The following is a 27,155-nucleotide window of genomic DNA, read 5'->3' as shown; positions in this document are numbered from 1 at the left end:
TGGGAGGTTGGGGAGCCCGGATGTGGGTGGCAGGAGCATACTGTGACATAGGGACAGCACTTCCATGAGGCTTGGGGGAGCAGAGTGGTAATACCAGGTTGGGAGGTGGGATGCAAGGACCAATGTTTTACTTAGGACTGTCCTCATACTTGGCAAATGGAGGGCTCTTCTTCCTCTCATCTCTCTTCTCCCTCTTGGGCATGTGCAGAATGCCATGTAAGTGGAATCACACAGTATATAGAACCTTTTGAATCTGCCTTTTTTCACATAGCATAATACATGTGAGATTCATCCATGCTGTTGCATGTATTAATAGTTCAGTCCTTTTCATTGCTAAATAGTATTCCATTGTGCAGAGATACAAAGTTCATTTATTTATAAACTACTTGAAAGATATATATATATATATATATATATATATATATATATATATTCCCCCAAAGATGCTTTAAATATTCACATGCAGGTCTTCATATGACCATATGTATTTACTTCTCTTGAATAAATGTCTACAGGTGGAATTGCTAGGTCATATACTGAGTATTTAATTTTATGAGAAACTGACAAACACTTTTTAAAGTGTCTGCACCATTCTGCATTCCCACAAGCAATGTAGGAGAGTTCATGTTTTTCACTTTCTAAACATCACTTAATATTGTCAGCTTAAAAAACATATTAACCATTCAAATAGGTGTGTAGTGTATCTCAGTGGCTTAAATTTGCATTTCCCTAGAGACTAGTGATGTTGAGCATCTTTTCATGTGCTTATTTGTCATGTATACATCTTCTTCTGTGAAATATCTGTTCAAATTATTTATCTAATTTTTGATTGGTGCTTAGTTTACTTCTTGTTTACTTTTGAGATTTTTTTGGAAAAGGCGTTCTGTTTACAAGTTTTTTGTCAGGTATGTGATTAAAAAATATTTTTTCCCAAGTGTGCGGCTTGTATTTTTATCCTCTTAATGTCTTTTGCAAAGTTTTTAGTTTAATGAAGTCCAATTTATCAAGTTTTTTTTTTAAATAAATTGTACTTTTGATGCTATATCTAAGAACTCTTTGCCTACCCCATGATCACAAATATTTTTCTTCTAAAAGTTGTATAGTTGTATGTTTTACATGTAAGTCTATGACTCATTTCTAATAGACTCATTTTGAATGCTGAAAATGATTATAATTGCACCTGATAATCATTGAACTGTTCTAACTATGTTTTTGAGAAAGACATTTAAGGACCAAAAGATGCTATGACTTCACCAAGACTTAAAAATTTGTCTCTTTGTATCTACTGACCAGCTAAAAGGGTTATTAATGTTCTTATAGATCCAACATAAATGATACTAATTAAGATTTTATGAACCACAACAGCATCCACATACATTAGTAAAGTGCAGTATACAATGTGCAAGGTGCTTGGTCTACAGCAAGTACTTGGGGCACCTTGGAACTGAGGACTCCTTACAATAACTCTGCCTACCCATAGTTGTGTAATGGTTTGAAGCCATAGGTCTGGGCCAATCTTTTCCTTTTATGTATAAATAAGCAGAGGTTTAGAGGGAATCGGTGCTCTTTCCAGGCATGCCCCGTTGTTCTGTTACGACTTATTGAAATGGCCACTTATTGAAATGGCCAAGTGAGACATCAGCAGCAATCATTCTTCTGAACATGCATGTTACAATCTCTAAGCTCGTTGACAGCATGGGCCACACTTTTCTTCGAATCACCAATTTTGCTTCAGACACTGCTGTGTGTCCTAACAGTATAACTGGGGTAACTGTGGAATAAGTACTTGTTGAGCTAATGATTTTTTCCTTGGGCAAGGAAATTATGCAAGACAACTTGTTGTTATTAGATTTTCATTGGAAATACCTGAAGAATTTTGTTTGGATACAGTATGACATAAAGAAAAAAAGCATGGGATGTGACCTCAGAAAGAATAGAATGAAACCACTGACTGGCCATGTGATCCAGGGCAAATTACTCAACTTTTTGAGACTCACTGAGTAATAATAATAATAATGATAATAATAATAATACACACTCCACAGGATGGATGGATGGATTCAATAAAATAAAGTATACAAGAGCCTGGCAAATTCGCATGTTGCTAGAACTCATTAAATATAAGTTTCATATCCTTTGTCATCATTGGAATAAAAAATAAAATTTGTGGGATACAAAAGCTGCTCATAATGGAAAGTGAAAATGAAACTCATAATTAAATATTAGAGTCAATTGTTCTAGTTTCAATCTAGACCTGTGCTGTGATAATGGAAATATTCTTCACAAAGTCAGTTTTGAGCAGAAGTCACAGAGCTAAGCTTATTATTTGAAAACAACAACAGCACTATGAGAAGTGATCTCTGCAGTAGCACATGAAAAGGAAGTAACAGGAACAGCTTTACAATATTATTTCTATTAGCTCTCGTCCTTGCGCTTCTATCGGCAAGTTTTCACATGCTTCTTGTGAGCGCTGCCATGTTATCCCTGAAAGTTATTCATTACAGTTGTAGCCTCTAATGTGTTGGCGTTGGTCCTGCAAAGGTCTTCTGGGACTGAGGGAAAGACAGAGGGGAGAGCCAGGGTCAATTAATCCAAACTTAAACATATGTCTCCAAGTGGTATTCAAACAGGATCATTCTACATGAATGTCTCTTGTTTCCATCTCTTCAAAACATTCTAGGCCCTAGCTTCCTGCTTTGCTCTGGCATTTTAATCCCCCTGCTTGGCATCACCTCGAGCTCCTGGCATGGCTTGAATGATTTCTCTCATTTTCCCAGAGGGCTGGGGTTCTATCATCTGGGACTGTCATTGCAGAGATTCAAATGAACCTCCTTTGAGGTGAATTGAAGTCAACGTGGCATCACCTAGCCTCTGCCCAGCAGGGGTGTAAATGCATCACCCTCAGAAATAAATATGCTCCCCAACTTTTCTTGGCTTTGACAACTACACACCCACCTTTTCTTTTCTTTCCTGGGTATGCTCCAAACCATCTTCACACTGGGCACTCACGTCTACTTCTCCACCCATCTCTGCCTCCCAGACACACCCAATCAGTATTTACGCCCCCTCTTTGGGGTCTTAGCCATTCCAAACTGGAAGAAACTTGGCTTTTCATCAATGACTTCTGGCATAAGCACCGTTTGGCATCATCCTTTTTTAATCCTCCTTTTCATCTTGTCACCCTCTCCTGCCTGTTCTCAGATATCCAGTGCCCTGTGTAGATCCATGGTTACCCAGGACTGACCATCTTCTTACCCCTATCCTTTACCCCTGGGAGAAAAGCGTATAATCAGCTAATCCACACAGGTACAATAAAGACACATGATCATGTGAGTGATATCAAATGATCCTCCAAACAGGGATATTTTTTGAGAAGATGATGGCAACACAAGTAAATTACTATCTAATTGTAAACTCTAACCCTGAGCCACAACGGGAAACCATTTTTATGTAAATAGTTTTTCCCAGCATATCATGTAACATAGTAACTCAGCTGAGCACCTGGCACCTGCTAGGTACCCAGGAGTGGAATCAACAATGGACTTCTTCTATGGTGCAGCTAAACTTGAAGATTTTGAAAGTTTCAGACCCCTCTTCAGTAGCCATTTCCTTCTTCACCAAATAGAAACTCATCTAATCACTCCTCTCATTCATTTCACACATCTTTATTGGACACCCATGTCACACACAATTCTAGTATTTGAGATATAACTATCCTTTTAGGAGCTTTCAGTCCAGTGTGGAGACAGAAAATTATGTACAATTGAAAACATGATATGCTCTGTAAAGAGGGTGTGCTGTGAGAAACACAAGGATGTTCCCAACACAGCATTGGGTACCTCTAGAGACAGTAACACACAAGCCAAAGTCTGAAGGGCAAGGAGGAGGTGTCCAGGAGAAAGGGAGAAGGCAATACTCCAGAGAGGAGCCAGAATATGGTGGTACGTAGGGGGTGAGGGGGATAGGAAATGCAAGTAATTGTCACAGGTTCAGTGTTGGGTTCCTGTGGGGTAAAAACAAAGACCATAGCACCAGGCATTTCTTGAGCACCTTCATCAGGCAGTGCTCTAATGTGTTCATGTCCTTCTCCTGGCTTCAGTGCCACCATCAACACGAGAGTCAGGAAACCCACCATGCTCCACTCTCTGCTGCTCAACGGCCCATCACCCAGTCTCACTACCACACTCTGGGAGAAAGCTCTGGGACTAACTCAGCTATGGCTGCCACCCTTGTTAACATCATCTTGATCTCAAACCCTTCCACAGTGCCTCATGGATGTGCCATCCACTATCATCAAAACTTGCTGCTCTTTAAGCTCGTCTCTGACTGAATGGTCTCTCACTCCTCTGGGAGAACCCTGTCCCCACAGCCTTCCTCTCAGGGAGGACTGTTTTTCTCCTAACCCCACATGTCACGGGGCTCTGTTTGCTCCTCATTGCCACTTCCTATCAATTTCAACTCCCTCCTCCTTTGCACGCCTCATCTTCTTTGAGCCATGCCATTATGCACATCTCTTCCTCACACTGGAATTATCTGAAGGTATCTGAATCACTCTCTTCACTCCTTGAAGATTTTAGCACCAGGCTCATTGTCTCTCACAATCATGCCTCCTGTCATAATACTTGGTGATTTCCAAATCTATGACGGGGATCTTTTTCCACCCTGGCCTTTCATTTTCTTGACCCCTCCAATGATCTTGTCCTTGAGCATACCTGAGCCACCCATAGGTATTGCCCTTGTAGGTAACCACATATGGTATAAAATTTCAATTTCAAAGCTTTCTCTCTCTGGCTTCCACTTTCTGTCTGTCCAGCTCCCACCTCTCCAGTTTTCTGATTACAGAAATTTCTCACCCCCACCACAACCACCAATCCATTGATTTTATTATTCTTTCACAGTTTCTCCACCTCCCTCCATACCCATATTTCCCTCCATGTCCATCTCACGGTCCCTCATTGTCATCACTTCCATGTGTACCCCTCCCCTCCCTTGCCACTATTCTTTTGTTGTACTTACTTGGATGAATCCTAAACTTAGTTGAATCCAACTCTCTGTATATTCTCCCAAAGCAGCTTAATATGGCAAGATAAAACAATGTTAACTAGCCTTATTTTAATTTTATGAGTACCAACCTCAACTGAGCCACTAGTGCTGCCCAAGGAGCCATTAAGAGGCTGTATGGGCTGGGGAGGGCTCATGGAGCCAGATTTCCTGGTTCCGATTCCTCATTTCCTGCACCATCACATTTAGCCTCTTCATTGGATCATTCCCATCATCATATCTACCTACTCCAGTAACCTTACTTGACCTTCATGTAGCTATGCATCTCTCACTTCTCTCTTCACTGAGAAACACCTCAATGTCACTACTTCCCATTTTCTCTTAAATCCACGCCTATAATGTTTTTCACCACTGCTCCATCAAAACTGCTCTTAATCAGTTACCAATGACCACTATATTGCCCAAACCATGCTAACTCCCAGTCCTTGTTTTGTTTAATTTATCAATGGCATTTGGCATGGCCAGTTACTCCTTGAAACACTATTACTCCTTGATACCACACCCTCACATTTCTCCCGACACTCTTTTGCTGTTTTCCTCTCATATTCTTGACATCTAAAAATATTGCAGGGCCTAGGGTTCAACACTTGCCCACTTTCCATCTCTACTTACACTGATACCCTTGGTGGTTTTATCCAGTTTCAGGTATTAAACACTATCTGTAATTTGATCATGCCCATATTTATATGCTCTTCCATGGATGTTCTTGTGGCTCATTGAGCACTTCCTTCAGGTCTTGGCTCAGATTTTACTTCACAGAGAGGCCTTCCCAGGCCATTCTCTATAAAATACTATTTCTACCCCTTACTCTGTTCTATTTTTCTTTATAGCACTTTTCCCATCTATCATATATATTTATTTGTGTATTAAAAGCCTTTTGAGAACAGGGACATTGTCCACTCTGTAGAGTGCCTTGTACATAGAAAGCTACCAATAAATGTTTATTAAATAAAAGCATGATTCCATTCAGTTCTGACAACACCCCAGCAGTCCTAGAAGAAGGGTTATTATAGATGAAGAAACTGAATCTGGTTAACTCATTGTCACACAGCTGACAGTTCAGGCAGCCTGGGTGTAGAGCCCACATGCTCACCTAGTGTGCTGCAGGAGCCAGAGAGGTACACGAAGTCTAGATCACAAGGCTACTTTCAATAGGTATGGAATTTATCTTGAGAATGATACGGACAATGGGATGTTTGTGGTGGTGAGGGGAGTGACATGCTCTGGGTAGGATGCTGACTCGATTCAAAACATGCACGTAATTTGCTGACTCCAATTCCTAGGTCATCCAGTCAGGCACTGTTGCAAAGTTTAGGCTGGCAGTATGTATATGCTTCCTAGCATCAAACTGGCCTGTACTAACAATATTTAAGGGAGATTTAGAAAAGAGTTTCAAATCAACGTTACCTTGAGGTCTGCGGAATTGAAAACCTTCCTTGCCATTTCTGTAGCTGCCTGATAGTTGACATAATTCCTAAAGGAGCTTATATATTAATACCCAAGAACCATTTACTATGTTCAGGTGCTGCTGACCCAAAATGCCATGACTTAAGCTAAGTAACCTAGCAAAATTTTAAGCTGTTTAAAAAACACACACATGTTTCAAACCATAGTTAAAGAAGATAAGACTTCAAAACATTTGATTATATATTTAAAGTATGTATAATTTAAATATTTGACTTCTTTAAAGTTTAGTGCTTTTTAGATTTGACCTTTCAGTTATCTCATGTATGGGAGGTTGTAACATGCATAAGATATTTTCATGTAGGTAACAAGTGCGTTCAATTAATAGATGCTATTAAAATAGATCATGTTTCCATGGTGAAATGAACTGCTGTGTTCTGTTTTAAAGGGAACCAGGTGTTCACCCTCCAATACCGCCAAAGCCCAGTTCTCCTGTTTTATCTCCTAACCAGCTGAGACGGGATAATAGGTAAGACCTAGCACTCCAAAATTTCAGAAATGAAGAAGTTCAAGGAAAATGAAAGCAGTTGAATTGTCACCTGTTTTGTGTAAAGTATGGGTGTGTTTTGTGTGTACATTTATTGAAGAAACACTTGTAAAACTTTTTACTTTTGTTTGTCAACACAATTGTATGTTTATGTTTGCCTCTGAATACTTATGACCATTAATTGTCTTTGGAAATACAATTTCTAGATAGAAACTGAACAATCTCAATGTCCAGGCAGTGTTCATGCTCAGATGCCTTCTAATTTATGTAGTAGGAACCGATATGCAAGGAACCTCTCTCTCTCTCTTTTTCTCTCTCTCTCTCTCTTTTATAAATATACATGCCCACATCTATATGGTTTATATTACATGCAAATATATATATTTGACACATATATGATTTATATTCAGTCATAGTTAGGTTTCCCATTAAGAACTACAATTTCTGATCAAAGATGTTTTTGAAATTTTGTGTTACTGCTCAAACCCTCCCTAGGTAAGAAATACCATTGGGTAGTTTTTTAGTCTTATTTTAGCTAAGGAATTTGTAATTTACTTCAAAACTATCACTAATTTTGAAAAATGTTCTAATTAACTTGTCTCCAAATCAAGAATAAAAGACAGACGGCTTTTCCACTTTGAATCTCTGACACTCTGTAATTAGTACTGAGAAACAAATTCAGAGACCTGAACATCTTCCCATGTGTTCCTATTAAACTGTTTAATAAGCTCAAATCATTTTTCAAGATGTACATTGCACATTTCCATTATTATTGTGAAACTTAAAAATGGTGTCTCAATTAAGACAATACATCAAATCCACTTCATTGCCTGCCTTTGATTCTTTTGTATTTTTGCTATTTAATGGTGGTTTTTTTTACAACGTGTAAGGCAATTCTAGAACTATTCCATAGTAAGAGGGTAGCTGCAGCTAGAAAATGCTAACTAGGCGACGAAGCTATGTAGCATTAAGTGTTCGGCCCATTGAGTTAAAAGCCCAGGTCTGAATTTCTCTCCAGTGATACTTCATAGGGCCTTTGAAATGTTCTTAGAATAAGAGGATACATTTTTTAATGAGTTAAGAGAATACATCTTCATTGAGTTAATGAAAAATATAGGCCATATTTATAACTTTTTATTTGTACAATGGTTATAATTATAGTCTTAAAAATAACTTCTCAAGCTTTTAATCTTACATTATTTTTCTTTTATAACATTGAGAAATTAAATATTTATTTAAATAGCAGTTTTAGGGAGATAACATAAATTGGATTTAGTACTCCTAAATTCTAATCTAAAATCAGCAACTCTAAAGTAGTGAACTTATGTAGATTCAAAAGAAGATACATTTCATGGGAATTGGTCTAATCCATTTTAAGTAGTCTAATTTATTTCTTCCACCAATGATCTTAAAAATAGAATTAGGACAACTTACATGCTTTAAGTCCTGATTACTTTAATCACAGCAAGATGATTTTAATGAAAGAATATGAAAGGGAAGTGTTTCCTATGTAATTAACACATGTCCTCAGGAGTACAAAAAAAAAGTTGAATACAGTTTCTTGAGAACAAGCAAGAATGTGTAAGTAGGTCAATAAGATACTGGGAAAAAGAGCAGAGAAAAACCTATATCATAAATTGTGACAGAACCTAGCATTGTAAAATTTAATTCTTTCAATTCAATGTGATCATTCTGGATATAGTGGGTATACTGGAAATTTAAAAATATTTCCCTTCATATCTGAGCAGTTATATTTCTTGATAGTATTCAAATGGAATATCTTTAAGAAAAAATTATCCCTCTGATGTCTAATAACAAAAAATGATTCTTAATATTTTATAATATTATATCATTATCTAAAAGAGATAAGTATGAAAATGCTTTATTGATGACTGAAAACTAAAATAAAACAAACATAAATGAATATATTTAGAATAGATATTTTTATATCTACTCAGTGGTTTAAAATATATTAAGTGAGATAGATTGAATTGCAAAGTTAGTATATTAGACTCTATAATTTCAAATAGAATCTGCGGTTGAGTTCTAGAGAAGTTTGTAATCTCAAATAGTGTTCTAATACACTTTGATATTTTGGACGTAAATGTTTTAATAACAATTTAAATCTTACAGAGAGGTGTTTTCTTGCCTAACAAACATTATTTTAACTTTTAAAATACAGGCAGATTTGTCCACCTAAAGCAAGTGTATATACAGAAACCAACAGATCTGCTGAAAGAAATATAAGGTACAATGAACTATTTCTATGTCTATGCATTTGTAGAAATTATAAAGTATGCTGTATTAGAACACTTAAAAATACTAAGTAATCATCATATATAATAAGAGCCTAATATGCTAAGTATACGGTCAACCAGTCAACCGTTCAACCAATCAAAGCATAATATGCTAATGATATGCTAAGGTCCTGAACCGCTTGCTATGACATTCACTGACCACCAGGAGGCAGACAATCGACTGGTTGACCAGTCGGTCTGATGTGCACTGACAACCAGGGGGCAGATGCTCCAACTGGTAGGTTAGCTTGCTGCTGGGGTCCGGCCAATCGGGTGGGACATGTCCTGGATCCCTCCCGTGTTCCCTCCCCGGCTGGCCAACGGGTGATGTTGGTGAGCTGGTTTTGGCCTGATCCCACAGGGGGAGCGTTGCTCAGCCAGAAGCCAGGCTCATGGCTGGCGAGCACAGCAGCGGTGGCTGGCAGGAGCCTCTCCTGCCTCTGCAATAGCATTAAGGATGTCTGACTGCCACGGGGAGTGGGCCTAAGCCATCATTCAGACATCCCCCGAGGGCTCCAGGACTGCAAGAGGGCACAGGCCAGGCTGAGGGACCCCCTCGTGCACTGGGCCTCTAGTTAATAATAAAATAATTAGTTTTCCAGCTGATTTCAATATAGTGGGAAATAAGTATTCTTATATGTACCTAAGAATTCTATTTATTTAATTTCTATTCTAAGATTTACATAAAGAAAGCAACCAAAATTGTCTGAATGTGATAACAGAATAAGATTAAACCCCTTAGACAGAAAACCATCTCTTCATGTCCCAAGGTTGGTGTTGTATAAATGAAAAGGTAGAAATCTAGTCATTCGGTTGAACTTGTTCTACAAAAGCTTTGCCCATGGCTGTATAAATAAGGTCACATCCAGCTCTACCTGCATCATCAGGAAGAGGCCCACAAACTGTACTGACAACTTTGGGAAAGGTTTCCCCAGGACAGTCCTGATTTACACCTGCTGTCTTGCACATCTCTTCTAGTTTAGTATTTGTCTTAGATACACCATTATGACTTATGATTTAGAAAAAATGCTTTTTGAAATTAGCTCTTGAGCCAGTGCTATTTTATAGACCTATCAAGATGATAAGCCAATTTTCATTATTATAAGTTTACCATTTTAATCATTATGGTAAACCAATTTTTCAGTCAAAACTTCTTTTTGAAACATACATCACACAGATGCCTTACCTATGGGAAACATAGTGTTTCTCTAGTATTTAGTAACTTAAAGTGCAGCTCTACTTCAACATTTCCCAGGCTGTGTCCCAGGTGCCACCCGATGCTAATGCATGTTCTACAGAGGAAGGGTTCACTGGCCCAACACATTGAGGGAATACAGAGTTCTCTGACATAAGACTTCTCAAAGCCTGTCGTATGCATGTGTATCTTCTGAATCTCCAAAGGGGATTCTCCTCTGGAAGCCTAGGAAGACAGTGCCTCTTCACCTCATGTGAGGGATGAATCAATCCTCTGAATAGGCTGCTTAATGCTCCTTGGTTCCAGTAGAAAAAGTTCTGAACACACTTCTGTGTTTACTTGTGCAGTTAACTGTGTTTTCTTCTCCACATCCTTCTTTTTAGGTATAGAACTTCAGCCAATTACATCTTAGGAGACACTGTAGTTGTTTCAGTGAGCACTAGATGGCAGGACCAATGCCCAGGTGGACTGACAGAGTGGTGTGTGTGTGTGTGTGTGTGTGTGTGTGTGTGTGTGTGTGTACCATGAGCTGATATTATAGAACTATTTTGTTATTCAGTTAGACTCAATAATCTCTAAATATCACATGAACTATGGCTTTTTTCTCCTCACTGAGAACAGATGAGAAATGTTAGCTGCCTCAAGGGTAGCTCTACTGTCATTGACCTGTATTTACTTTTCATTGTTTGAAGTCGTCAGGATCTGGAGAACATCGTCAAAGTGGCTACTTCACTTCAGAGAACTGACAAGGGGTGAGATCTCAGAGCTTTGAGCTTGTTTTTTTTCTTCTCTTTATGTTTCAAAATACTTTACCAGTACCTTAAAGTTCCCAGTATAAGCAACATTCTGATGTTTGTAATATAATACAGAATATAAAAGAAGAAAGAATCAGTGGCTGTGGATGTGTCCCTGAAAAATTTGCTGATATTTATGGACACTTTTCTTTTTTTTTTTTTTAAATATATTTTATTGATTTTTCACAGAGAGGAAGGGAGAGAGATAGAGAGTTAGAAACATCGATGAGAGAGAAACATCGATCAGCTGCCTCCTGCACATCTCCTACTGGGGATGTGCCCGCAACCCAGGTACATGCCCTTGACCGGAATCGAACCTGGGACCTTTCGGTCCGCAGGCCAACGCTCTATCCACTGAGCCAAACCGGTTTCGGCTATGGACACTTTTCTTCCTCTGCTTTCTCTTCTGGTGACAGCACACAGCCTAGTGACCTCAGCTTCCATGGTCTTGACCTCATTCCAAACCACCAGTCCTGTAATTATGTTGCTTGTCCGATCTCTTTATCTCTCTCCCAGCACTCCCATTTAGCATGTCCTAGGCCATATTCAACATCCTTCCAAAAGAGGCTACTTCCCGACTTCTCCTCTGCTCTAATATTCATCTTTCTGGAATCATTCTTGATCTGCCCATGTCTTTTTCTCTCTATGTAACCAGACATATATGGATTAAATGTCTAAAGTATCCCTCATGCCATCATGGCCTCACCCCTGTTCAAACTTTCATTGACTCCAGCACAGGTTATTAGATTAGAGTAGCTTGTCCAGATGTACTTACACTCCTCCAGTCTCTGCTCCCACTGCACCATGACTACTCATCATTCCCGCCAAAGTTCTTTTCCTAACTTTCTGCTTGAACCATACTCCACTGGCCCCCCATTGCCCACTCAATCACATAAAACCTCATTCAAGGCCCTTGCTGAGCTGGCTCCAACCTAACATTCTAGAGTTATTTCTGACTTCACCCTTCCAGTTACCCTATATTCAATACCAAGTTAAATTATTTCCTTCCTATAGTTTACAGATACTCTGCCATGTTTATGCCATTCTACCCATTTCCATCCTCAAGGTCACCATTTCCATCCATCCAAGTCCTACCTATTTTTCAAGATCCAGGTCAAATATCACCTCCTCTGGGAAGTCTTCCCTGAGTGATCTAGTGAAGTGTGACTTCTGCTTCTCTAGGCAATTAGAGCTCCACTATTTATATTTTATAACAACTAATCATACTTGGGGCTATTTTGTGTTATTTATATAAATGTCTCATCATCTCTATCAACTCTATCAGAGCGGATGTTTCTTCTTATTCATCATATGTCATTTACTGAGTCTGACCTGATGCTTTGTACAAAGTAGTTGTTCATAGAGTATCTACACTAATAAAAGAGAAAAATGGTAATTGGCGTACGGCGATACCTTTTTCATTGGCTAATCAGGGCTATATGCAAATTAACTGCCAACTAAGATTGGCAGTTAACTGCCAACAAGATGGCGGCTAATTTGCATATGTAGGCACAATGCAGGGAGGTGAAAGGGAAAGCAGGAAGAAGCCCCCTGCCACAGACAGTGATCTGAAACCCAGGGGGGAGCTAAGAGCTGGGGGGCAGGGCAAAGGCGGCCCTGGGGCCGCCTTTGCCCTGCCCCCCAGCCATGATTGGAGAACCAGGCGCCTTTGCCGCCCTTGCCAGTGATAGCAGGAAGTAGGGGTGGAGCCAGCGATGGGAGCTGGGCAAGGTCGAAGCTGGCAGTCCCAGGAGCTAGGGGTCCCTTGCCTGGGCCTAAAGTGAAGCCCACGATCGCGGCGCCCCCTGCTGCCACTGCGGGTCCCTGCTGCCTGGGCCGGACGCCTAGGTCAGAGGCATTAGGCCTGGGCAGGGGCGGAGCCTGCAACCACGGGGAGCTGGGGGTCCCCTGCCCAGGCCTGACACCTCTGCCGGAGGCCTCAGGCCTGGTCAAGGGGCCGATCCGGTGATTGGTGATCGGAGGGTGATGAGGCTCAACTCCTCTGGCCGAGGCATCAGGCCTGGGTGGGGGGCGGAGCCGGGGGTTGGGGGGATATGATGGTCCCCTTGCCCAGGCCTGAAGCCTGGGTCAGAGGTGTCAGGCTTGGGCGGGGGGTGGAGCAAGCGATCAGAGGGAGATGGGGGTCCCCTGCCCAGGCATGATTCCTGGGCCAGAGGCCTCAGGCCTGGGTGGGGGCCAGAGCCAGTGATCGGGGGGGAGATGGGGGTCCCCTGTCCAAGCTTGACACCTCTGGCGGAGGCGTCAGGCCTGGGCAAGGGGCTGATCAGGTGATCGGAGGGTGATGGGGGTCAATGCCTGAGGGCTCCCAGTATGTGAGAGGGGGCAGGCTGGGCTGAGGGACACTCTCCCCCCCACCCCCACCCAGTGCACGAATTTCGTGCACTGGGCCTCTAGTGGCAAAATAATGATGCACAGTGAGAAAACCTTGAATATAAATATTTCATAGTTTAAATCCTCATGCCTACAAATTTTTTTTGCTTCATGGAATTTAGCAATGCTTAGTGTTATTAGGGAATTGCAGCCTTAGTTGAAAGAACTGCAGAGAAGAAACAGAAGTGGCACTTAGCTCTGTGCAAATTCGTAAACAGAAGAGGAGTTCTGAATCTGGAAGGGAACTCTAGAGAGTATCAGGAATGTTTCATTTCCATTTCTTCTCTCATCAAATTAGATCTCTAATTTTAATTATTCATTTTTGATCTAGGTAATATTTTGTTTTTAATAGGGTTTAAAAATAGTTTTTGGTAGGTGAAAGGGAAGTTTAAGAGAGAGATAGGGGAGTGATACTGAAGAGAAATTATGGTTTCTCATAAATCAAACAAAGACAATGAGAGCTTCAGTCAGTTGAACTTTCCTGTCCACTCTCCCCAGCCATGATGCACAGACCCCAAAGCCAGATACATTCTTCTCAGAGAGAAGCTGCTGCTTTGACTCGGGGGCAGGGAAAATGTCTGTTGCATCGTAGCTGAGTATTGTTCCTGTGGGATGTTCACAGGGCCTAGAATAGCTTTATTTATCCCAGCTGCCCTTTGTGAAGTTCCTTTGTGAAATTCTTATCTGATTAAAAGCATTTAATTTATTGCAAATGCAATGGTGAAACTTAATATCCAAAGCTTTCATCAATTTAAGGTCATTTTAAAAGCTGAACTTCTTCATTCAGGATGTAATCTCTATTTTATTTAATTTACTACAGAGTGTCTCCTTATGATTTATGCTAATTTTCTTGTGATAAACATGAGCAACCCCCAATCCTGATAATCTCATTATTGTGACTCATATCAGTCAGAAAGGTCTGTGGCTAAAATTTACAGGATTGTTAGGTTTGCTCTTTCCCTTGGGGACATGGGCAGATTCACAGCCTGAGAGTTGGACGGTAGAATTTCAAGCAAGAAAAGACAATGGGGCATTGTGTCAGGGGCCTGGGTAATGTGTGTCCCACATAAAGAGAGAACATTTATTTTTTTCACAGTCAGTGATTTTTGTATTTCAGTATTTATCCTCAGCCTTCAATCGTACCATAGAATACATAATATTACCTGAACAGGTTCAGCTATGTGATGGCTGTTCCAAATGCTAAGTGGGATATGTCTGCGTGCACACTTGTATGCGCAGGAGCAGGGACAATCGTATGGGACAAGTCGCAGTTGCCATGTGAAGTGCAATCATGTCAGTGCCCTAGAGGAGGTGCAAATAAACAAAATGCTTCTGGGATTGCAAACATGGAGGGACTCTATTCAGTTGGAAGACGGTAAAGAAGTTCTTTGAGAAAGAGGTGTCTGAGGACAGCTTTGAAGGGTAGACAGCATCTCCATAGGTGATAGAGGTGGGATACGTGTTGTATTTCAGAGAACTCAGAAATAGTTGTTTTAAGGTGAATCTGCTCTTGATTCTGGTCAGGCTTTGACTGATGTGAACTTTTCTTTTTCTTCCAAAAGTGAAGAATTGGATAATATAATCAAAATGAACAAAAGCTTGAATAGGTAAGATTTTAATACATTTACTTTTTGCTTTGTAACTGAATTATATAGCGTGAAGACTCACACTCTGGGCTAGTCAAAAGTATCCTACAAATTTTGAATATAAAGCTTGTGGAAATCAGCATTGCATCATTATTATGAATGGTTATTACAATGCAAAGATTCTAATATTAAAGTGACTTTGATTTTCACATTACATTTGTTTAATAAAGCAGTTAAAGAAATAATCACATTTCTCTTCCTGAAACATTACCTTAGTATATAAACAGAGTTTGGTTTGATCACTAACTGCTGTTAGTTTAACCATTACATAAACCACTTATTATCTTAGGTAACATTATCTCTGTATTTTGAATCATTTATAACTGCATACTTTAAAAATTATAAAAAATTGAGGTTTGTGTTGGAGATGTGTGGAGTTTGAACTATCTCTCTGTCACTTTGCATTCTAACATACTGAAGAGACAGGGACCAAAGAAAAGGAGAAAAAGCAAATGCCAAATGAGTGCATTGATCAAGAGATGTATATTTCATATTCTGTTCTGACAATAATGATCCACATGAGAAGGAGGTATGAGCTCATGAATCACAGACCCCACGGCCTGTGGAGGCCAGGCCGGGGTAAATGACTGTATAAAACTGAGGGGAATATCCTTTCCAAAGAGCACAGGTGCTCCCCAGCTCCTCTGAGTATTGCCGTGTGAGAATTTGAGCCCAGCATTGCCGGACATTTATAGGAGGTCCTGAAAATTCAGGTTTTTATAGGTCATGCCATCTTGTAACTATTGGCGCACATTAAAATAAAAAACACTCCATGACCCGGCTGTGGTTGCTCAGTGGTTGAGTTTGATTGAGGCACCAAAAGGTCGCTGGTTCAGTTCCCAGTCGGGGCACATGCCTGGGTTGCAGGTTCCATTCCCAGTAGGGGCCCTGTGGGAGGCAGCGGATCTCTCATCAATGTTTCTATCTCTATAAAGAAATCAATAAAAACATATTTTAAAAAATACAAAAACAAATAAGAAAAAAACACTCCATGAACCCAAACAATACATCTGTGTACCTGTTGTGGGTTATATATCCCCAATTTGGAACTTTTCTTTAAGCTCCACTGCAATTTAAATTTTGAGTCTATCAAAGTATCTGTTTGGATTAAAGCAATTTCAAGAATGTGGCTCATCTTTCCCAACAAGCGTCTATTTCCGGCCTTAGATGTAAACTGGTCTATGTTTCTATAGAGTCTATGTTTCTATTATTACCACTGACAAGGTTTTTTTATTTAATACATTTGAAGAAATCAAGGTCTTGATGGCATCTTCAGAACAACTCCTAAGGCAGAGCAAATAGAGAAAAGGTAAGTGCATCTGTTTCTAACCTGAAAATGTGATCTCCCAGATTGCTTGTTTTATTCTGTCAGACACTAACTGGGAGGGAGTTGTATCCTCTGGCATGAAAATGTACTAGCAGATGGGGTGGTGCCCTCAGCATTGTACATTTAGTTCAGACATAATTGCTCAGAAGGATTTCTGCTCTTTTGTTCACTAAGAGTAAATGAGCAATTCATGAAGAATGTTTATTGTAGTTGACCTTTCAAGATACCACATAATTTTATTGCAATATGCAATTTTTTATTTGAATTTCTTTTGTTTTACAGAGCCCAAAGCCTTGACAGTCTCCTCTTTCTGAATAGCCGGCCAAACAAAGATGGCAAAGGGTAAGGCCTGATTAAGACTCTAACAGGCTTCTCTGGTTGAGTCCTAGACTGTATTTGCTGAGGGAGACCATCTGCTCAGAACAAGGATCAGAAAGGCTGGTGGAATAGGCTGCCCAGTCAGGGTCAGGAGATGGGTGGATATCTTAGGGCAGGCTCTGCACCAGCATCAATCTGGGTGACCCAGAGTGTGTCACTTAACCTTGGGAGACCTCTGTTTCCTTATCCCATAAAATGAAGGGTATGACCTAGATGATCTCCAATTAAGTTTCCTTTTAAATCTAAAAATGGAAGAAATCTGGCTGCTCCAAGTAGTGGACAAAAGGCTGGCTTATGAACTAAATATATTTATTATAAGACTTAATGCTAGGAGCACAGCCCTTCACCACTGATGTATTTATTATACACTAAGGCCATTTTCATTTGAAATCTTAGTTGAGTCACTTCATAATGTATATTTCAAATATATTTGTAAATATCTCAAAGTCAAAAGCTATGCCTTTGTTTATTTTGTCTCATTAAAAGGGTTCATGAATGATCAGTTACTGAATTGATAGCATTTAAGGGAGTAAGTTATAGTTCTAGACTTTCACTGATGTATTAGAAAATTGACTTGTGTTACTGGTATTATTTTTTCATGTTGAAAGAAACCAAACTCTCGACAGTTTCATTAAAGAAAACCCCAGGACAGTCAAGAATGACAAAGGGTAAGGATTTCTGAGAGCTCTGTTTTTACCCCAGCTTGGCTATTTACTTTGTATTTGGTTAGTCACTAAGTTTGCCTTCCTCATGTGATAATTATTTCTTTTGTCTCAGTTACCTTTTAAAATTATTTATCTGTGCCAGTCTGTGCACAGAATGGTATTCTAGCTTTCTGTGTCACTCTTGGCAGGTGCATTCTCGACTTGCTCTAAGGTAGAACACTGAAAGTCTATTTGACAAAAGTGTTAGCGATAATAATCCCACAGACATGGGATGCTTGTTAATAATATATTATTATAATGTAAATATGCAAGTATTATTACAAGTTAATTTTTCAAGTGGAGAACAGATGAAGTGGGAAACTGGTCAATTCTCTGTAAGCGATTATATAAACTTTGCAGGAAAAGGTGGGATTTCAGATATTTAAAAAATGAAGTTTAGAAAGTTCCACAAAAGTAATAGAAAAGAGGAACAGTAGGGTAGGGTGAGCATCACAAGTAATCATTTCGTGGGCTAGAAAGGAGGACAAAAGTGATTGGTAATCTGCAATAGCTTAATAGCAACTGGGCTTGATGCAGAATGACTGATCATGTTGGTATAGTAGGGGGAGTTCATAGTTCCTTTTTATTCTTCCCTCTCTTCCTCCCTTCCTTTTTTCTTATTTTGAAAAAAAAATTAAAATGTCAATAGTCTTATCACAGTGAAATCAGAGATGGATGAAAATAGCAAAGGGGAATGCTTGGATAATTGGGGACTTGAAAGGGATAAGTTCTTATATTTCCTAATAGTTTTATGCTCTTGGCATGTGAAAATTTTATTGGTGATAGTCAATTTATATAACATGCTAGAACCATCATAGGGTCATGTCCACTTTTCCAAGATTACTCAGAACTTTGGACTTTTTATTTTAAAACGACTTCTCTAAATGTTCAACTTGAAGAAGATTTAAAATGTTGATTATCTGACTTCTCCCCTGTTGTGAATGATGTTCATGTTTAAAGAAGACAGTGTCTGAACAGATACATTAAAGTTACTTCCCACCAACCCATCCATAAAGGACAAAGGAAAAAAAGGCTGAGAGCTGGAGGAACTTATACTTTTAATATATAGAGATAGATTTCAGAGAGGAAGGGAGAGGGGGAGAGAGATAGAAACATCAGTGATGAGAGAGAATCATTGATCGGCTGCCTACTGCATGCCCCCTACTGGGGATCGAGCCCACAACCCAGGCATGTGCCCTCGACTGGAATCAAACCTGGGACCTTTCAGTCTGCAGGCTGTTGCTCTATCCACTGAGCCAAACCAGCAAGGGCGGAACTTATACTTTTAAGCTGGTTTAATCATAACTGAGGATGGCTAGGACCTTACTATTAAACAGTTACTATATCTCATCAGCACATTGCAGGAGTAGAGCCCCTTGAACTCAATATTTCTAAGGACTTCCGATGCTGTGATGCTTTAGGTACTGATAACATCTTACTCCTGTTGTGAGAAATCTGCTATTGTCCTAAGAGGTTGAATTGTTCTCTCTTTCTCTGTCTCTGTTGCTCTGCCCACCCACCTCTGCCCCAACGTGATCAAGGAACCAAGGCCTTGGGAGTTTTATCCAAGTTAATCAAAGGGCTGACCAGTATGAGAAAGGGTAAGTAAAACTCCTACTTGATGGGGCTCCCTTTTTTTAGGTCAGCTTTTTACACCTCATTAGAAATAGGAGTGTTATGCTTTGCTCTGTCGCAGATGAAGTTGCAGTTTTAGGCCTATTAGAGATAGCAGGCAAAGGAATAGGATGAATGTTGCGTCCATAGGACCACATGTTGGAGTTACATTAAAGTAAATTCAGGAAAACCTGCTATAGAATCTCTTATTCTGTATCTTCTTAAACAATTTAAAAATGAGCCAAATGTTATATTTAAATGAAGAAATATAAAGGACAAAATTACAAACTGAGAGGTATGTGAGCAAGTTTTTCTAAACTGATTTATAGCAAATATTACAATGGGAATTAATAAAGATAAGCTAAGGATAATTGCATCAAAAGTTTTTCTGGTCATCGGGCCCTGGAAATGTCTGACACCCTTTCAGGGGCATTCTTGTTTGTATGGATAAAGCTCAGATGTGACTTAACTGGCATGAAGTTTTCATGGTTTTCTAAAAAAGTCAAGATCTAGAAACAATTATCAAAGCAAAAACCAGGGCAGATAAAGCTAACAGAGAATGAGAATTGCTTTGATATTTCTCAATCTTAGTTATTTTCATCCAGATTAATTGTGTGATCTTCTCAGTGATAATGAAAGGGTCACATCTTTAAATTTGTCTTCTCTCTTCTGTGTCTGACCCCTACTGCCCTGGCCTTCATTTGGAGACTCTATAGTACATTTTGTTTGAATTTACATTTACATATAGGCCAACTAAATCCCAAAGATTAATTTAACTACATTGTTTATAGGCAATTTTATAATAAAAATGAATTTAATATCAGTATAATAATTTTCTTTAAAATCTTGAATATACATATTATATGTATAAAATCTTATATGTATATAAAATCTTGAATTAACTATTAATAATATGGAATATCTATATCTATATCTATCTATATATATAAAACACATAATACTGTTTGAAACTGATTTAAAATTTTAAAAAACTGGTGAAGACCTTGACAATGTTAACAAAATTAATCCCAGGGCAAGTGAAAATACCACTGGCTAAGACTTGTTAGTGCCTTAAATCTGATTTCTGTAAGTGACAATTCATAAGAAAAATGATTTAGCATTTTAACTTTACAGACATATTTTATTAGCCTGGAATTGGAAAATAGCAATGGGCCGCATGTCCTTCCCTCCTTGCTCTAAAAAAATCACTTATTTTTGAAGAAATGTCCCAATGTTGCCCTTTCTCTCAGATTTTGGACTTTGATTGTTTTTAAGGATGAGTTACTGAATTGAATTTCTTATGCCCAGTGAAAGCACAATCTAGATAATATTTTCAAAGTGGATCTCCAAAGTGACAAAGATAGCCAAGAGTGAGGTTTGACTAAAATTCTGAAAATTAACTTCTCTAAGGATGGTGGTCTCAGAAGGCAGCCCAGTGGAGGGCTGGGCAAGTGCGCACAGTGGGAGTAAGGACATCCTCCCACTTCTCGTCCCGCTATGTGGACATGGCAGCAGTAGTCAGTCACATACTATTGCCATCCTCTACTGTCCCTTAGGGTTCAGCTTCTGCTCCTTTTGGTATTATCAATGCATTTTAATGGGGGGAACATAATACAAGCCAATTCCTTTTCACAAAAAGGAATTGGCTTGTATTCAGGAGAGTAAATTGAAACATATGTCCTCTGAGAAGCAAGTCATTAATTTTTCTACCATTTAAGGTTGGTGGGGTTTTTTTGGCCTTTGTAACTCACTGTAACTCAGTTATCTTTAGAAGGTTTGAGTTGTGGGAATAGTTGAGTTTATATGAAAGGATATATTTTTATTATTTTAAAATATTTATTATTAATATTTATTAGTTTTAATATTTCAAAGTTTTTATTAACATTATTACTCTTATTTTAAAAACAGAATAGGCAATTATATATGATTTATTGAGTAGAAATTTATATTCTGATTGGATCCAGCATAGAACTTTAACTTCAATGCTGACCATTTGGGGTATTCTTACAAGATGAATCTGAGGACAGTTGATTTTGTTAAATAACAAGTTTCACATTTATTTATGCATTTTGAGAATAGAACAGAAAACATGTTTCTTGTTAACAAAAAAAAGGAAACTTAAATGGTCTCCAGGTCAAGATGTAAGAAAATTTTTATTTGCACTTAGAGCTTGAACAATTATAATGATAGAGAATTTGTACATTTACCACTCAATTTGTCTAATCATTGTTCACTTGATTAGTGTTTTATTTTAACAACATTCAGTAAAATTTATTTTCTTACTCAAAGAAAACAAGACCTCAGTGGGCGAATTAAAGTGAGTCCTGAAACAAATAAAAATATCAAGAGGTAAGACATTTAAAGCTTTTCCCTCCCTTTGTCTGGCATTTGTAAGCATATTAGCATCCTGAGTGCTTGTATTCAGGAGAGTAAATTGAAAATCAAGCCGAAGCAGAACTCTCTTTTCCTGAAACATTATATTAAGCAATTGTACTTTGCATACACAGAAATGATCTCTTGCATTTTATTCTTGGTTAAAGTTGGCTGCCAGGTGGATTTTGAGATATTAAATGGGAATTTTGACTGAGCTCTTCTGAGCTAAGTGATTTCTATGTATGTATATATGTATGTATGTATGTATGTGTGTGTGTGTGTATGTGTGTATAAGTAGTACATGTATAACAGAGTGGGGCAAAAGTAGGTTTATAGTTTTTCATATGGAAATAATGTAATAATTAATAAATAATAATATAAGAATAAACTCTGTTTCACATACTCACAACTATAAACCTACTTTTGCCCCACCCTGTACATATGTATGTGTGTGCCTATAAGTACTGTGTGTCTATAAGTGTATGTATTAATTAGGATTCTTCAATGAAGCAGAATAGGAGATAGACATATAGATAGATATAGATAGACAGATAGGTGGGGAGAGAGAAAGAGAGAGCTTTATTAGAAGGAATTGGTTCATGCTGAGAAGTCTCAAGCTCTGTATTTAGCAAACTGTAGCTCCTAGTCCAAGTCTAGAGGCCTGAGAACCAGGAGAGCTCAGGGTGTAAGCTCCTGTCCAAGGGCAGGAGAAGACCAATGTCCCAGATTAAGCAGTCGGGCAGGCAAAGTCACCTTTTTCTTAGACACTTTGTTCTGTTCAGAGCTTCAGCTGATTGGATGGGGCCTACTCATGCTAGGGAAGGCTACCTGCCCTACTCAGTCTAAGCATTCAAATGTTAATCTCATTCAAAACCTCAAAGACACACCCAGAATAATGTTTGACCAAATACCTGGGCACCCTGTGGTCCAGTCAAGCTGAAACATGAAATTAGCCCTATCCGGTTTGGCCCAGTGGATAGATCCTCAGCCTGCGGACTGAACGGTCCCAGGTTCAATCCTGGTCAAGGGCATGTACCTTGGTTGAGGGCACATCCCCAGTAGGGGGTGTGCAGGAGGCAGCTGATCAATGTTTCTCTCTTATCAATGTTTCTAACTCTCTATCCCTCTCCCTTCCTCTCTGTAAAAAATCAATAAAAAATATATTTTAAAAAAGAAACATGAAATTAGCCATCACAATGTGTGCATATGGAAGTATATGTGTGTATGTATATATAAGTAGTGTGTATGTGTGTGTGTGTGTGTAGTAGTAGTAGTATATGTATGTGGGTGTGTAAGTAGTATATACGTATATATGTGAACTGTCTTCACGTGTGTAGTGTATTTGTGTGTAGTATATGTTACGTGCGTGAAGCATGGTGTGTGTTTAAGATGAAAAGCTTAACAAAGTGTACTTCATTAAGAGGTCTCCTACCCATGCATTGTCAAGTAAATCTGGAAGGCTTATGTCCTCTGATTTTTATTTTTTAAAAAGCAGATGGGAATAGATTTGAAACTGAGCTTGTGGGCATGTTGCTGAAAACAGTATACAAAATAGTTCCATGTGGTTTTAGTAGAACTCGTTTCCATTCAGTTAACTCAGGACATGATATTATTAGATTCTAAATGTGTCACTGATGCCTGTAGGCCCAGCGAGCAGGGCCAGGGCTGGGGCAGCGGCAACGCTGGGGCCCTCACTGCCAGCCCGCCCTGTTCTCAGCAGCCTGGCGTGGTCAGAGGCCCACAAACAGTACAACTTTGCTGCCAACAGATGGAGAAGGCACTGATTTCCTTGGCTACTTGGGTGGTTCAGGGAGGTATCTTGAGGTAGTGAGGGGGAACATGGAGTCCAAAAGACTGGGACTCAAATTCTGACTGTCACTGGCTAGCTGTGCTCTGTGCCTCAATTTACTCATCAACAAAATAGGAATCATAATACTACCATGTCCAGCACATAGTAGATACAAGTAACTGTGAGCAGTAATAAATATCAGGTGAATTATGCTTTCTTAATAATTTATTTACTGTTCAAGGATTTAATTTACTTTGACTCTCTAAGAAATACCCATTTTCCTTTCTAATTTTTATTAGACTATTTCAAATCATTACCTATTGTTTTTCATATGTTGGTATGTATGTGTGTACCGCATGCCTATGTGTGACAGGTGTACACATACATACAAAAGTTTGTGGGGATTCATGTGTGTATGGTTATGTGTGCAGTATTCTGTAGATTTTTTTAAGTAAAATAAGATTATGTTCCCTTCCTTATTAAAAACTCTCAGCATTATCACATTTCAGATAGAATAAAATCCTAACCCTTAGTGATGGTCTTTTACTTGTTCAATAAGTCCAGCCAAAACGATCTTAGATTCCAGGCTCATTCCTACCTTCTTGACTTTATGAACTTTGAAATTGTAATAACCTTACACTAATATGTACTTTATTTAATATGTTTAAAGAGATCAAAGTCTTGGCAATATAATGAAAGCAAACCTTACAACCAACACAAATATTACAAGGGAGGAGTTACAATGCTTATTGTTGTTATTTATTTATTTATTTATTTATTTATTTATTTATTTATTTATTTTTGAGTACCCAAATGTGGACATAGAATCTTAGGAATTTTTATTTTCAGTCACTGGCACTTAAATCTCACATACATGGTTTAAGCAAAAACCAACATCAACAAGGAGTTTTCTGGAGTAGAATAGCTATTTCTGTCGGGTTAATTGTTTCATTATTTGTATGAAAAAGGTTCAAATATTTTAGCTGCTTTTAGCCTGGGTATACACATTCTCAGACATTTGGATACAAGTAAAAACTTGAGTCAACATCTGGTTGCTTTCAAATATCTGTATCTTTGATGTATAGATGCAATCACAGAGACTTTATGATATGATCTTAGTAGGGCCACAGGGCATGGAGAAATGGTAAGAAAAGCAAAATTCCATTTAGATCAGATGCAGATACTCTAAAGCAGTGGTTCTCAACCTTCTGGCCCTTTAAATACAGTTCCTCATGTTGTGACCCAACCATAAAATTATTTTCGTTGCTACTTCATAACTGTAATGTTGCTACTGTTATGAATCGTAATGTAAATATCTGATATGCAGGATGGTCTTAGGCGACCCCTGTGAAAGGGTCGTTCGACCGCCAAAGGGGTCGCGACCCACAGGTTGAGAACCGCTGCTCTAAAGGGTAACAATGAAGTCCTGACGTGTTTTCAGGGACTACGTAGAGTTTTATATTACGGTAAATATATTTTCCATTTCAGAACTCCATGGATTTTAATCTTTATATTGTTTGTTGCCAACACAGAACTAGTAAAAATGTAGTTTTAACACACAGTTGTAAGCACTAGAAGCAGATACCGGGCTGTATATCATGAACATTAACAAGCTGGTATATTAATCTTAATCCATTATTGTGAATAGCAAACTTGCTAAAGAGTGTCATTTACAAAATATATATTCTCCAAAGTTAATTTGAAAGTTCCTCAGCATGTTGAAGTATGCTATTAAGAGGGTGCCTTCTGGAATGTGCCATAAGACATATATAGGATTACTACAAAATGTTTAGTGCACCTGGCAAAGGTCAAGAGTATAGCATTAAATAAATCATGATAGACACAGAGTCCTAGTATGGCATTTGCTACTGGCATAATGGCTCCAAGATTAAAATCTCTCGCTGAGTCTCCACGAGTTTTAGAGATGCATAAGTTCCTACATTCTTCTGCAGTCGCCTTTACCAATCTCCAACTCTTCGACATGATCTCACTAAGTGTTGATACTGTTTCTGAATTTTAATAAATTATTTTGCCCACTTGTTATTAATCTCTCATTAACCTCATTATTTTTTTAATGTTTTAAAGGGGCCAGAGTCTTGACAATCTCAGCAGAGTGACCCCTGAAGTGAACAGAAGTAACTCAGGGTGAGGATTATGTCTGATCATTCTTCCTTCCCCAGCTGCATAGATTTGTGGCACTCTTCAGAGAGGCTGTATGGAAAAGTCTTTGAGTTTGAATCAGGAAGTCTGGGCTCCATTATTTGCCACATGGGTGCCTTGAACACACTGGCTTAGGCCTCTATAGTTATAAAATGTTTCTCACACCTTTGTCACTTGATTATTAAGAGAATGGATATAAAAATAATGGGTATAAAATCCCTTTAAAGCGAAAATGCACTATAAATGTAAATCATTAACACAAAAAGGGTATAGCTATAGCATCAGAGGGGCCAGGTGAAAGTTTTTGGCAAATCATTAAATAATTCCTGAATATTTTTTTAAAACTCAATCTTGCTTACTTTTACAGTTTTATTTTTAGGGTAAATGAGAAACTGGCCAGTGTGTCAATGATTTGTACAGAGGTCCTTTTTTCTCTCTCTCTTTTAAATGAAGGGCATAAACTGGTATTAATTCAAATACCAAAACTTAATAGTATAATTCATCTTGAGTACATATATTCTTTAAATTAATATACTTAGCTGATTTAATTCCATTTTTACTTACCATGTGTTTGCTTTTTGGTTTAAAGTTCCAAAGACCTTGATAACCTCATCAAAGTGAATCCAAGAACAGACAAAAGTGTGCAAGGGTGAGATTTATTAAGCTCTTCTCTCTCATTTCATGCTGACCCAGTGCTTAAAATAGAATTAAATCATCATTTCAGCGGACTGGCACTTGAGAGTTCAAAAAAAGCCATGTAACCTCCACAACCTTATATCTAAAATGTTAACAATTTGGGCCAATTAGGTGAATAGTTGTTTTTCCAGGACGGACAGGACACTTTTATTCATTGATTTGTTCATTTTGTTGAGCAGAGGGATGGCACAGGAAAGGGGAAAGAGAACCGGACTGGAACCTGCACGTGTGGGCCCAGGCCTGGCCCTGCCCTCACTCACTGTGTGAACCGGATTGGTTCCTCCCTGTTTGAGCTTCATTTTCCTCATCCTCAAAGCGAGGAAGTTGGACCAACTGCTCTAGTTACTTCCAACGCTAATTCCAATACTACGTCTCAGGAAGATGGTTGGAGTAATGGAAAGTGCATGCACTCTGGAGTTAGATTGCTTAGCTTGAAATTTCAGCCCTGCCACCCTTAGCCATGTAGGAAAATCTTAATCTTTCTGTGTCTCAGTTTTTCCCTTCATGAAATTGGGAGGATAGTTCTTCTTCTGTCATAGATTTGAGGTGAGGTTTAAATCACATTAATTATGTAAATCACTTAGAACAGTGCCTGGCCCATCACAAATTTTCTAAAAGCTTTAGTTATTGTGTATTATTTCTATGCAGTTATAGTTAGGACCACCACAAATATATTCACAGTCAGCACAGAAAATCTTTAACCCTTTGAGATATCTCTGTTATAATAAATACTTCCTAATAAAATATTTTATAATAAAAGTGTCCCTAAGATTTAATAA

At 38.6% G+C, this 27,155-nt stretch overlaps 1 protein-coding gene across 1 annotated transcript in view; it reads left to right on the top strand.

Annotated features, from left to right (window-relative positions):
- The window catches only part of SCEL (sciellin), a gene marked incomplete at its 3' end in the record, with an annotated part of 104,527 nt that overhangs the window by 47,259 nt on the left and 30,113 nt on the right, over positions 1–27,155 (top strand). Inside the window, exons 10-20 of the mRNA XM_081083887.1 lie at positions 6,914–6,994; positions 9,195–9,260; positions 11,197–11,256; positions 15,252–15,296; positions 16,585–16,644; positions 16,945–17,004; positions 17,649–17,708; positions 19,286–19,345; positions 21,648–21,707; positions 25,606–25,665; positions 26,270–26,329. Of these exons, the coding sequence (XP_080940013.1) occupies positions 6,914–6,994; positions 9,195–9,260; positions 11,197–11,256; positions 15,252–15,296; positions 16,585–16,644; positions 16,945–17,004; positions 17,649–17,708; positions 19,286–19,345; positions 21,648–21,707; positions 25,606–25,665; positions 26,270–26,329 (672 nt within the window). The remainder of the gene's footprint in view (positions 1–6,913; positions 6,995–9,194; positions 9,261–11,196; positions 11,257–15,251; positions 15,297–16,584; positions 16,645–16,944; positions 17,005–17,648; positions 17,709–19,285; positions 19,346–21,647; positions 21,708–25,605; positions 25,666–26,269; positions 26,330–27,155) is intronic.

The sequence above is a fragment of the Myotis nattereri genome (genome assembly GCF_964212035.1).
Source record: "Myotis nattereri genome assembly, chromosome: 2".
In the NCBI taxonomy this organism is placed as follows: Eukaryota; Metazoa; Chordata; class Mammalia; order Chiroptera; family Vespertilionidae; genus Myotis; species Myotis nattereri.
This window is presented reverse-complemented; position numbering and strand designations above follow the sequence as displayed.